Source organism: Haliotis rufescens, unplaced genomic scaffold, assembly GCF_023055435.1.
Source record: "Haliotis rufescens isolate VD_foot unplaced genomic scaffold, xgHalRufe1.0.p SCAF_4, whole genome shotgun sequence".
NCBI lineage: Eukaryota > Metazoa > Mollusca > Gastropoda > Lepetellida > Haliotidae > Haliotis > Haliotis rufescens.
This window is the reverse complement of record NW_025964112.1, coordinates 9,069,189-9,083,298: the sequence shown is the minus strand read 5'-3', so window position 1 is coordinate 9,083,298 and position 14,110 is coordinate 9,069,189. Positions and strand designations below refer to the sequence as shown.

Here is a 14,110-nt window from a genome sequence, read left to right as displayed (position 1 = left end):
GGACTAGACAATCCAGTGATTGACATCATGAGCAATAATCCACGCAATTGGGATACGATGACATGCATCAACCAAGTCAGCGAGCCTGGCCACCCGATCCCATAAGTCGCCTCTTACGACAAGCATAGTCGCCTTTAATGATAAGCATGGGTTGCTGAAGACCTGTTTTAACCCGGATCTTCACGGGTGGTAAAACTCAAAGAAGCAAGTAAGACCTTTTGACTACAGACTCTTCCAATAGTAGACACGTATGAATGTAGGAAGTTCAAATTTGATAATACAGAGCTTTATTGTTTCAGACATCTTTGGCAGTATACCCCTACCAAATGAGAAGTTCATAGTCTTGTTGGTTTTACGATATCCCGGAACCTGAACAACCACAGGAGGTACCTGGACATCGAACGAATGTTTCCCTAACGCTGTAAAGATGTTCGACCCATGACCGTTGGTAGTTGAGTACATAGTGAACAAGGCATGGGAAGAGAACGTCATAAGCAAACGACCTTGGTCTTGAAAGCAATAGGACTTGCTCTTGTATACAAAGATATCGCCACAAGGAATGTAACTGTTAATAAAACATATATGCTTATTATATGCCGTTAGTAAAGTACTGTGGAATAGATCAGCATTCGTCAAGTTCCATAATTGAAGATCATGCATCTATTTCAGTGGACATGAACAATTTGAAGAGTCAGATGTTTGAGGAATTGATGTTTTGTTTGCGTGAATAAACTGCACTTGTATACGACGGCCTAGGAAATTCGACAAAATTGCATCCCGCATGCCCAACCTGCTATTCAGGAATCCGAGATATCTATGCCACGTTGATGACGTTCCAGCTCATAAACCTCACATATTGGTCGGATAGAGGAATACCTGTAGTCAGCAAGTTGTATATCAGACCTAATGTTGATTATTTAATACGCCTGACATTAAGTACTTACTTGCAACGATAGAGCTTCCGACTGATTGACATTTACACTGCCCCTCTGACCTGCAGGCATCTTGACCGATAACGTATAGAGTTGTTTAATTGACATATCACTTGTTTTATCTGACGTCGGACCTAGGGTGCGAGGTTCTCGATTTAGACTGACATGAACTCACAAAAAATAGCTTTAATGAACATTTGAATTACTGTTCAATGAGATTAAAATGTATTATCTGCAGAAATGTTTGCCAACAGTTTTTACATTCGTCCTCACATAATAATGACACAGTTCGTCCCGTAGTCTACCTGCGTCAGATTCACGAATTACATCACATTATTATACCTGTCAACTTCAAGGACCGCCATACCCCATTCGCCATTCAAAGAACAGTTCTCAACTAAAACGGAAATCGTTTCACTGATGGACAAACAATAATGATGACGCGATGCTTGACTATAATCGATGGACGGTCAAGGAAAATTCTTCTACAGTCTTCATCCAATGCTTTTTCAGACAGCATTATTCTTATAACGGACTTCTCTAGCGTTGACGTTTTGTATGTAATACCAGTGAATGAAATATACCGTAAGAAACACTATACAACCTGAGATCGTTTTCGAATAACGCAACCGAAATCCTTTCAGAAAATATATCTGTTCTTAAGGCTCATAAGGAATGTCTCATAATGTCTTAATTATGTGAACCCTGCATCGGGTTGCTTTAAGATGTCTTGATCTATCAGTAGATATCGTTCAAAGAGTGCATTTATCATCACCGTGTAAGCTCTCATTTGCCATTTGTATATTAAGCAGAGAGAATATTTTACAAAACATTTCACCTTTTCGCGGCCTCAACGAATTTTATCGCGTGATAAGGCACCGAGGTGTTCAACTTGTAGGCCCATATCACCAGCGTCAGATTTAACGTGACGGTAGACAGCGGTGTGATGAACCACTTTCTTTGGGAATCAGTAATAAATAAATTAATGAGCTTTCTCCGGCCGGGGTCACAAACACAATACTGTACGACACACACAAGTGACATGAACAGGCTACAAGGTATTAAGGCACAGGTTGACCCCGCCGTAGTATAAGAACCCGACTAAGATCTATCTTAGAGCTTATAAGCTGATACATATGCATAAATTGGTGCTGAAGCAATATCTTATTGTCACATACATACCTATTGCCCATTGTGTATTCGTGATGCTCAGTCATGTTTGGGGCTCGGCAAGTTCCTGACTAAGATCGCATCTTAGAGATTATGATGTGTTATGCATGTACTTGTACACAGTTATTTTGGATAAAAATAATATTGTCATATATACAATGAGTGAATACTGCCCAATGTTTATGCTGAAAGGTCAAGCATGTAGGAGGCTGGCCTTTGGAATAACTGCAAACGCCACTGCATGAACTAACAAAAACTGATGCACAATTTGTATAGCAATTTTCTTTACAATTTTTGCAAACACTTATCGAATGATTAAGTACATGTGTTTGGAGACCGCTCCATCTTGATTGGAATATTTTCAGGACTTATTTTCTTAAGTCAGTTCAATACAAGACCACACTAGTTGGGTAGCCTAGTGGTTAAAGCGTTCGCACGTCACGCAGAAGACCCGGGTTAGATTTTCCACATGGGTACAACGCGTAAAGCCCAATTCTGGTGTCCCCTGCCGGGATGTTGCAGGATTATTGCTTAAAGCGGGGTAAAACTTTACTTACTCACTCCACACAAGCCGCTATATTTAGCATTTGCTGTAAAGACATTTAGTGGGCAGTTTGGGCAGTGTAGATTACAGACAAGAGTGCCCTCATTTTGAGGATCAGTGGAAACCCCTGGTAAGTATTATCAAAACGCGAGTGAAATATAGCATGCCATATGCAACCAGGCAAAGAGACTTTTACATTGCGCACCAATGTGGAGGTGGCTGGACAAGGCTAGTTCAAAAGCCCGTGTTTTCCAGTACCCTGGGCGGTTACTTAATAATGACATCCATATATCATTCCTAGATATATAATTAAGTCATAATGGATTATACCATGCCCATGTGGCATAAATCTTCCTGTGACTTGGGCTTTATTCAACATTACGGTCTTCACACATGATAACAAGACAATCCTTTGTTTGCGAGTAAAGATGCTTTTTTCGCTGTGTGGTGTTAATCTGCCAAAGGCCCGTGTGACCTGGCGTACAGTACACCATGTGTATCATGCAATGACACAAGTAGGTGGGCCTTGTGTGACTGTGGTAATTGTTTCGCTGACAGATCGGGCGCCACAACATGCATCACTTGTGTAGACGGAGACGCCCCCTGCTTTATATATAGATTACACAGACAGGGACATGGTACGAGGAATTTAGTGTATACCACCATGTTTTGCGCACGTTTTCAAGAACACCCCTGTAGTATCAGAAAAGTGCGCCACTTGTCCTAAATCCGCTTAAAAATCTGCGGTTAAAAACGACAACCGCCTCAGCTCTTTTTGTTCTCTACATGGAAACCGCCTCTGTCCTTTTTTTTCTAAACACGACAACCACCTCAGTCCTTTTCGTTCTAAACACGACAACCGCCTCAGTCCTTTTCGTTCTAAACACGACAACCACCTCAGTCCTTTTCGCTCTAAACACGACAACCACCTCAGTCCTTTTCGTTCTAAACACGACAACCACCTCAGTCCTTTTCGTTCTAAACACGACAAATGCCTCAGCTCTTTATAATCTCAACTCGGCAAAAGCCTCTCAGAACTTTGCTGTTCTTGCTCTAAACATGGTAACCGCCTCAAAACTTTGCAGTTCCTTTTGTATCACGACTGCAATGTACGTGTTGCGCTTGCCCTGATACCTTGCAGTTCCACAACAATACAGACTCACAAGTCGTCATAAAGAGGCCACATAGTGCACCCAAACACCTATGAAGTCAATGCACATATATACGGAATACAAGGAAATAACCAAGCAACATGTGTGTAATAAACTTCTATTGATATCGATTTTTATCATGAATTAGGTCATATTACTCATTATCATCATCCTGTTTACATGCGCTCATGCACAATCTACTGACTCCATGCAAACAATGACCACAACGTAAGGGAGTCCCAACGAAACAAGCACTTCTCGAACGGAGATCCATAAGCTCCCTGTCTTTTCTAGAACGTCGTCAAACCTCCCTCATCTTACTTATAGTCTACAAGCTCGGTTGTCATACCACCGTGAAGTCAATACGGATGCAGTGTTTGCCTGCATCGTATGAATGTATTGACAGTCTGCGTTTGTAGTCCCAGAGATTAAATGTGTTTGCACACAGCGTGTGTGTCTCGTCAAGTATGTCTTGTATAGCATGGCTCAGGGGCAAGGACGGTTCTCTCAAGAGCGATGAGTATCAAGATGGCCACGTGTTTTTGCTCATCAGTGAAATGCCGTACGCCAAGGCTTGTAACTAATTTCAATAACGCCCCAGGTAATGAATGTGAGCTGGAATGCGGACCAGTAGTATGATATTATTTCACAATATTTAATAGGAGAGCGTACATGCGTGTGGTGAGGTTAATAGTTATTGACGCGGTGGCCCTGTCGTCTTTTGTTGACTTTATTGAATTATTAATGAAATGTGGATTAATGTAATGAAATGGGAGATTTCCTATATCAGTAACCTAAGTCAATCAAATATATTTTCACACCAAGACCACCCATGCGTCATTAACACACTAGATTAATGGCACGTTCAATAGCTTGCGTTTTTGTTTGAATTTCTAACATCTGATATGTCTTAATAAGGAAACATGCTATATCATCTCAGTGTACCTGGACGCCTGAGATCCTGTATAATCCATATAAGGACACGCTTAAAGCATATGAAAAAGTGGGTGATACCATTTACGTCATTAAGTAGGAATGTCGAATATGACGTATTGAGTTCAGATTTGTGAATGGTTTCATTCTAAATTCATATAAAAGGGTTCGTCCCGTTTTATGTTGTGATTGAGAGGAAATGTCACTGTGTTTGACATAGGTGTATTTCTGTTTGTTCACGAAATGTCTTCCTGTGCACTGGCGACAAGAGCGTGTACCACGCTGCTCCGCCACGTTGTCCTGCCACTTGTGAATCGATGTATGGGCATTGACGTCGTTCAAATGAACATCAGCATTGTCCATATCATATTGTACGGCACGGCAACAGAGGTATGTTAAACACTGAAGAGACAAGTGTAAATTTGTAGTATGTACTTTCATCAGCAAACTTTTCCTATCACCACGACGTAAATCCAAAAGAGGGACTTTTTTTTATAGAATATGAGCACTTTTCTTAAAAGGCACAAAGATGAACCACAAGAAATACAATTACGGAAATATTATAAGTATTCATTTATATGAAATTAATTATCGTTATCACATAAATCGGTATTTCAGCTATATAGCATCAACACTTCCCCATGTCATTACGTTATTTCGTTTTAGGTATTAGATCAAACCGCTTGAGGATGTTGGTTTAGTTGTGTTGTATCCCGGTCGGTGGAATCCTGTGTTTGCTGTAAAACATTATTACTTGTTTCAAAAGTTAAGGTGTAGCCTCACGTTAGCTTATTTAATTTATGTCAAAGAGGTGTCATTCTGACTGATTTGAAGAAATTAGTTATTTCAACACGGAAGAACTGTTTTAATTGACACACGGTCTGCAAACATGTGACAGGCTTCACAGAGCCTGACCATCCGATCCCCAGGTCAATTGTTACGATTTGTTTTTGTTTGTTGTATCTAACCGCACTCAGCAATATTCCAGCTACATGACGGCGGTTTGTAAATAGTCTGGACCAGATAATCCAGTGATTGACATCATGAGCATTGATCTACGAAATTGGGATACGATGACATGCACCAACGAAGTCGGCGAGCCTTACCTACCGATCCCATTAGTCGCCGTTTACGACAAGCATGGGTTGCTGAAGACCAATTCTAACCCGGATCTTCGCGGTCGGCTCTTCCGGCCCTACAAACATTGGGTATACTAAACTGGGAACATTCTGGACTCCAAACAGAGAGCTACCATGTAATGTGACGGTGTATAGGAACCTCATAGGACACGTCGTATATGCTTTTGATTGTTTAACGCCACAGGCAGCAATATCCTAGGAATATGACGGCGGCCTGCAAATAATCGAGGATGGACAAGACAAACCAGTAATTGATATTATGAACATCCCGCGAGGTCGGTCAGCACAATTAACCAGGCTTGATACACTTTTAGTCGCCTCTTACGGACAGAATCTGTTAATTGCTGGGAACCTATTCTCACCTGGAATCCCAAAGGTGCGTTTTATATGTTATCACTACAGGACTTCCTTAATTAAGTAAATGTAACCATGATGAAGGGACACACCTCATCTACGTGCACCGTGATACATGCTGGGTGTAGGGGAATGTGGTATTACATCCTGTCAGCGGTGCATCATCTGGGTGGTGCGAAACAATAGGCTCACAGTGTGCATCCAGGCTGCAGTGTGTGACCCGTCGTTACGGTCGGTCGTGACGTGCCACTGTGACTGCGGTCGTGGGTGGTGAGCGGGAAGTAGCCTATTGGGTGCTACATTCCCCATAGATGGACGACGAACGTGCAGTGGATATGTCATTGAGAAATATGTTAGTCGTGCAAACGCCCCCCAACAAGCTGAACCTTTATACATACCCTTACCACTTAACTCACGAATATATATATAATCAACTTATGAATGTACACGATTGGGCAAATTAAAAAACCGGTAACATTTTATTCAAGCTTTTGTGTCAAACTGCAATGCAAAGATCAGAGCTGCGACGACTTCATCACCTCCAGCATTTTCTTTTCGCAGCAAGAGCATACTTGTAGCACTGGAAATGAAACCCCACAGCTGTCTTATGTGTGGTCACTCTTGACAGATGTTGTATGTAAATCTAGCTTAATCAGTAAACTCGACCCTTTCATCTTATCTCCCCCATGCACTGGCCATAACCCAATGATGTGCTATCGCTCAGTTAATCTATCACGCACGTACATACAATCCCACAATTTCATAAAATTAATAAATAAATATCAGGCGGTTTGTGCTATGTAAGACTACATATCTTTTGATTGCACACGCACGCACGCACGCACGCACGCACACACACTCATCGCCAGCTACATGCATTGTGATGTGCCCTACCTTTTCCCCATATTAGTACATGTTTACAGTACAGGTTTGGCCTCTGGGACGTTACATGAAATGATGATGACCATGAAGAGGACAGCCCTTCTGTGGTCTGTCATTATGTCATTACTCGTGTATGCCTGGGTTACCTGAGAGGTAAATTAGCATGGGACAGCTTATAACGCAGATGATCATTCACCAATGACTGGATGCTCGTAAATGTAGGTCACAATGAATCGTTCAAGTTTTGTAATATTGCCGTACATTGTCCCAGTACGAAATTTTCAATCAATTGATGTTTTTGTAAAATTTCGCGACTGTTCCCAATTTCCACCCACACATCAAAATCCGGAAACAGCATGACACGATACTTGATGAAATTGCTAATTATGGCGTATTGTACTATGAAACCTTGCTGTAGATTCTGTTTTCCCCATGATTGACAACGACGTAGGCTAACGTCATTCACTATGGGGTTGGTTCTGTTATACTCGTCCCTCACTTGTGACACCGCCCCACTAAGCTGTAGTGATGCTCCGTCTTCTCTTCAGACAAGTGAAGCTCGGCACACAGGTGTGAAACACACACAATATGAGGTGACACTTCAGTGCTGACCACAACACGGGAGCACCAAACACGCTCATCTGACTTACTAATGTGATGGGATTGAGGAGGTTGGCGTTTGTTCCGCTCCGTTGTTTAACACATTTAATACTCCCAATATCAGATTATGACAGCTTAATCAACTGCTAAAGTGTTAATGCGTATTACAATGTTGATTCACCCATAAGGATATATATGTATACACACCGTTTAATTTAATCATAAGCATACATTGTTGGAAAACAGTGAACAATCATGCCGTATGTGTTTGCTGCAGTTATGTCGACAGGTCAGGTACAGGGTGTTAGCTTGTATAATTAAGTAACAGTTATAGGGAAACAAGGCCATATTGATAACAACCTGTTTACATATACAACGATACAGGGTAACCTATTGCCCCGTCTTTAGTTTCTACATATCGTATCCACGCATTATACATGTTATAGATACGCCGTGCATGTGTTATAACCGGATATCATACAGCACCACATGTATGTGTCTGCACGTGTTACCATTTCTCCCTGTATATACCATACCTCATATCGATCAACTGTGTCACATGCTCGGAGTGGTTTACATTCCTTCAACGGGAGTGATTATAGGCCTCCAGTTCAGTGGACGTGACACCTGTCAACGTCAGCAAACTCACTCACCGAACATCATGCATCATCACGATTGTACAGACACCAGCATGGCGAAGTAATAATATGATGATATATACCATTCAAAAGAAGTGAAAGAACACCCGATACTTTTATATTACAAGAGTGAATCGGTCATGCCATGACAGATTAACTACATGTGTAGTAATATCAAAGGGTCGGGTGTTCTGTATCAGTGAATGCAATGACAGATTTACAATTTTAATAATATGAAAGAATCACGGTGTTCTTTAACTTCTTTTGAGTAGTATATAGAGAACGGGGACCGTATGCATACATAATGGTAACTTGCAATACATATGATAGCACGGAGTCCAGTAAAGAAGTTGACACGTTAAAAGGTCATCAACATTAGAGCTGTAAATTTATGGGCGTTTATGCTAGGTCCATATCCCGTTTTTTATTAAATAAAAACGCTGAATCACAGGTTATACTTCCGCGTGTAATATAAGTAAGGCATGGATTGACAATGCCATTTACCCATCACCAAAACTATCCTGTTTCCGCCTTAGTCATGCCAACATTGATGTCATTTACTAACTCTTTTCAGGAAACATTTAAGAGAACACACTAACGGAGTTGCAATTGCCGGCCAATGTGAGTCTCCAGTTGTTATCAGTGGGTTTTCGGCAAGTCTATCGGGGCGCGTCGCCACACATGCCACACACAAGGGGGAAGTCTCATTGAAATCAAATATTCCCGAGCACAGGAAATTCACCGAATGTTGGATTACGCTTACCCGCCCTCCACTTACGATTTCTCAAGACTATACACACACGAGGGAATCATTATGATGTCACAGTGATGTCGGCGCCTTTGATATATAACACAATCGATTGTAATAAATTGATTGCTATAATGTATTTATTTGGTATTCGAGTCGTCAGTGGGCGTTGGGCATTGTGCACTTTCAGGATTTCCCTGGCAACAAACATGTATATGATAACGTATGCGCGCGGCTTAAAGAAGATTATGTCAATAAAAGGATATCAAAACGACACTCGCAAACAGGGATAGTTTGATTAAATATTATGTGAGCAATGGGCAGTTATCTCGAAGAAAGAGCCCATGACATACATTGTGTGTTTCCTAGCAACGGTGTAATACATAACCTGAATTAAAGTTACGACGTGCATTCTCTTTCAAAGAATAAAATACAACACCACCAGGGATCGTCTCATGATAAATTACGTTTTCCAATTCAACTATGATATTTACGAAACGATTAAACGTATATAATTATAATTAAGTTAAAACCCTTCTTCTTATAACAATCCCACTTTTATAGTAAATTAAAGTAAATATAACCAGATATTAATAAAAGTGCTGAAAACGTACAACTAATCTTGTCTATCATGCTGATATAGAACAGCATTAAATAGTCTACATACACATGAACTATGTACTATCCTCTATTATCCAGAGTATATTACACCCATCCTTATAATCACAAGAAGATATCATAACTGGAAAATCGAATACAGTAAACTACGGTTATAACGAACTTAAAGGGACTGCTAATTTTAGTTCGCTATAAGCATATATACAGCATAACTACAGCAAATAGTCGGGACCAAAAAAGTTAGTTCGTTATATCCGTCAGTTCGTTATAAGCGTGTTCGTTATAACCGTAGTTTACTGTATGTCTATGGGCATACACAGTGAAAACCCCGTCAATCCGAACGGCACCGTACTCCGTGAAGTCGTCCGGATTAATAGGTATCGGGATTAGAGGATCATGGGGACGTAGTAATACCACTTTAACTATATTATACAGAAGTCACCGATAGTAATACCACTTTAACTATATTATACAGAAGTCACCGATAGTAATACCACTTTAACTATATTATACAGAAGTCACCGATAGTAATACCACTTTAACTATATTACACAGAAGTCACCGATAGTAATACCACTTTAACTATATTATACAGAAGTCACCGATAGGAATACCACTTTAACTATATTTTACAGAAGTCACCGATAGTAATACCACTTTAACTATATTATACAGAAGTCACCGATAGTAATACCACTTTAACTATATTTTACAGAAGTCACCGATAGTAATACCACTTTAACTATATTATACAGACGTCACCGATAGTAATACCACTTTAACTATATTATACAGAAGTCACCGATAGTAATACCACTTTAACTATATCATTCAGAAGTCACCGATAGTAATACCACTTTAACTATATTACACAGAAGTCACCGATAGTAATACCACTTTAACTATATTATACAGAAGTCACCGATAGTAATACCACTTTAACTATATTATACAGAAGTCACCGATAGTAATACCACTTTAACTATATTATACAGAAGTAATCGCCCAAAAGGACGAGTTTCCAGACTGAAGGTGTCCGGTCTAACGGGGTTTCACAATACATGTAACATGGTCTACAAACTTCTGTTGACTGACCCTTCCTATAAATGCGCGGGATAAATGATGTTAGCTATTCCCAGTTTGTATGCACGGCTGCACCTGTCTAAGTGAACGATGAAATGAGTGTATAGCCATTGTTACACAAGCCCATCCTCACTCTGATCCCCTACCCTGCATAGAAACTGCATTTCACTCGTACAAAACACCTGCAGAAACAACGACTCATTTTTAAAGGCAAGTACCAAGTGTATCCGACAATACGGCGTTTAAAGTAACCGACCACAAAGTAGTCCTATATGTATTCTACAGCCTGGTCTGCAGTGACGCCGTATAGAGTAAGTTCCTTCTCTGGGTATATGCAAACAGTATCCAGAATCGAACTCAGGAAACTTAGGAAGACACTTCACCACGGAGCTATTCGCCAAAGTGAGTGAGTGAGTGAGTTGAGTTTAACGCCGCTTTTAAACAATATTCCAGTTATATCGCGGCGTGTCAGCTTAATGTGGGCTGACAAACCTAGAAACATAATCGGGGCGAACCGGGATTCGAACCCACAATCATAGGTTTCTGGCGTGCCCAAGGGACGCAACTCTGCACAGCGAATCGCGGCGCCTTAGACGACTGGGCCACCCGTGCCCCCTATTCGCCAAAGAGCGGAAGTACAAAATGTTCTGTACACATGCATACTAATCCAGGGACATTTATGGTTAAATATTTAATTTGTACGATACTAACACCAGGAGCATGACAGAGAAAGTGAGCACCGACGGATCAACATACTAGTCTATATACTATATGTAAATACGTAAGGTATACTCTGATTGGTCCTCACGTTCTCTGACACGTTCGCGCTCCTATTTTACAGGCATATGTTCTTTATATTTAAATTGCACAATAGTATGCCATTCCATCACAAATCTGTAATATGAGTATGAACAAGGTGTGTGTTGCATTTATTTAAAAACACCTGTTTATTCTTTGATATGGTGATCGTGAGTGGGAACCACACCTTTCCACATTTTACATTTTATTACTTTTAAAGCGCTAACACTAATAATAACACGGATAAGGTATGAACATTTAAAAAAAAAATCAAAACCGGTTTGTTTACTTTTGAATTTGATATACGCCAAAGCCTGAAATGTGTTTTTACCACGAGCGGTACGCTGCTCCATACATAAAATATTTCAACAATAATAGGACAAAGCACCAAAACAATACAAGCATACATAATGACATGTAATATACCCTCTGAATAAGAAGCAACAACATTTTTTCTTATCGGATTTCAAATTTCCTTATAATACTGTCATACAAATGCGCCACTTTTGAATACCACCTGTCGATTTCGGCGGAACAAAACGACTCGCCCTCTACGTCCGGCGCCAGTGGTAAATGCAGCTTGACAAAAAATGAAACAATAACCGTACTCTCAAATTCACAGGCCTTATGGCAACATGGCGTAACAAACTCTACATGTATAATGCAATGTATTGTACAGCATTGAAATGTTACTTTCGTTGTATAGGACAACAGTAGGCATGAAGTGTAACTCGCGTCGTTTTAGGACTGTTTGACAGTGTTGCTTTTCCCCATATATCTAACGCAAATTTCGGTAGTGATGATAAAATATTACTATAGGGCTGCATTGGTAATCAAGTGTATGTGTAACGCCACGCAACCGAGTTATCTTTCAAGATAACGTCTTGTCATAGGTCACAGAGTAACCATTAAGAACCGTTTCTCCTTAACGTTGCTCTCATTTCCCAAACGGCGCGTTCAAGTCACGACATCCAATTATCAAATTTGTAAAGTGACAACATGTTGGGCAGACACATCTAAGGTTAAGGACATATGTCACCGTGCATTGTATATGTGGATTGAATAATACGAAATGTACTTTCTGTTAATTACATTCGCGTATCAATAGATAGTTGATACCCAACTGTGCGCGTCGTTTTCAAATACTGAGGACGGTAATCATTTGGTTATCACATCATACTGATAATAGATTTTTTCTTGAGGTCATACGTAAAAAAAGTTTGAGCATGTCTTCTTAAATGTCACTTTAATAACAGGATACTTTGAAACGCTCCTTTATGACAAGTTAAATGATAGGGGTTAACCCTCTCTACAATTTCAGCACATAAGTCTCTGAAGTCGGCCTGAGGTATTTCACGCTGGTGTGAGCACATATTCTATTGAACAGAATAAAAGAAAGTGACTCACGGTATTTTGCGGATGGCCATCTCAATATGGGCTCAGGTATCTCAGGTGAAAAATGTCGTCTGCTACTGGCGGTGTCCCAGGTGAAATAACAATCCACAGATATATCACTAGAATTCCGACTGTCGTTAACTCTGTTCACTGGAAGTATAGTTCCGTTCACTTGTATTATAGTTCTACCCACTGACTGAGTCCGACAACACGCTTTCCTCACTCCGTCACTTCAAATGTTCATCTTCTGTTGAACGCCGTCTATATCACAGGACACACCTAATTTACATTTCTACTGGTGACTCACATGCGCAGTCTCCCGCGCAGCATGAATAATCAACGTCAGTATTCCAACTTTCCGAACGGTTAGATTCAAATTACTGTCTCTCTTTTCAACATAAAAAGACACTGACACATGATAACAATCTCATAAATATCGCAGTGAAGGCGTTAACTCATCACGTGAATTAAAACAGCTCATTGTCGCAGACGCAACACTTTAACCCTGCTGTTATTGGCATATCTAAAGGGATGTAACTGCAGTATGGCATTGTATTTACACAGCATTGGGAAGGTTCCGTGCGACTTTCAATAAGTCATTCTTCTCTGAATAAAGTGGGGGTATATTTCGGCAACCCTGCATCCATAAACAGATTAATACTCTATTCACAAATCTGAAAATAGGTATGTTGTGTGGGGGCGCATGCATTTAACCAGTGACATTACTCATAGTAAACTTTCACCCAACTTCAACACTCCGATAAATCGCACTTCATATCTGTTTCCGGATTGTTCACATTTTTAAAATTCAAAATAAATTTATCTGAAGTGCCCCTATACTGGAATATTGGGAATGTCAAACATGCGTGAAGGAATGTCATTTACATGTGTAGGGTTACTCTACTGAACATTTAGCATGTACAACATTATTACTATCATTATTGAATTAATACTTCGATATTTGCCCGTACTGAGGAGGCCACGTACAGGCCTATAGTACATATACAATTAGCACGTTCAGAGTAGTAGAGTCAATAACATTTTTTTTCTTTATCAGATTGCATTATGATCAAGGCCGTAGTTAACTTTTTTTGACAGGGGAGGTGTGTGTGTGTGTGTGTATTT

General features: G+C 40.2%; 1 protein-coding gene across 1 annotated transcript in view; it reads right to left on the bottom strand.

Moving 5' to 3' along the window:
* Positions 1-13,289, bottom strand: part of LOC124135825 — a 41,416-nt gene extending 28,127 nt beyond the window's left edge. The window contains exon 1 of the mRNA XM_046501430.2: positions 12,998-13,289. Within this exon, the coding sequence (XP_046357386.1) occupies positions 12,998-13,017 (20 nt within the window). The 5' untranslated portion in view covers positions 13,018-13,289. The remainder of the gene's footprint in view (positions 1-12,997) is intronic.
* Positions 13,290-14,110: the final 821 nt, after the last annotated feature.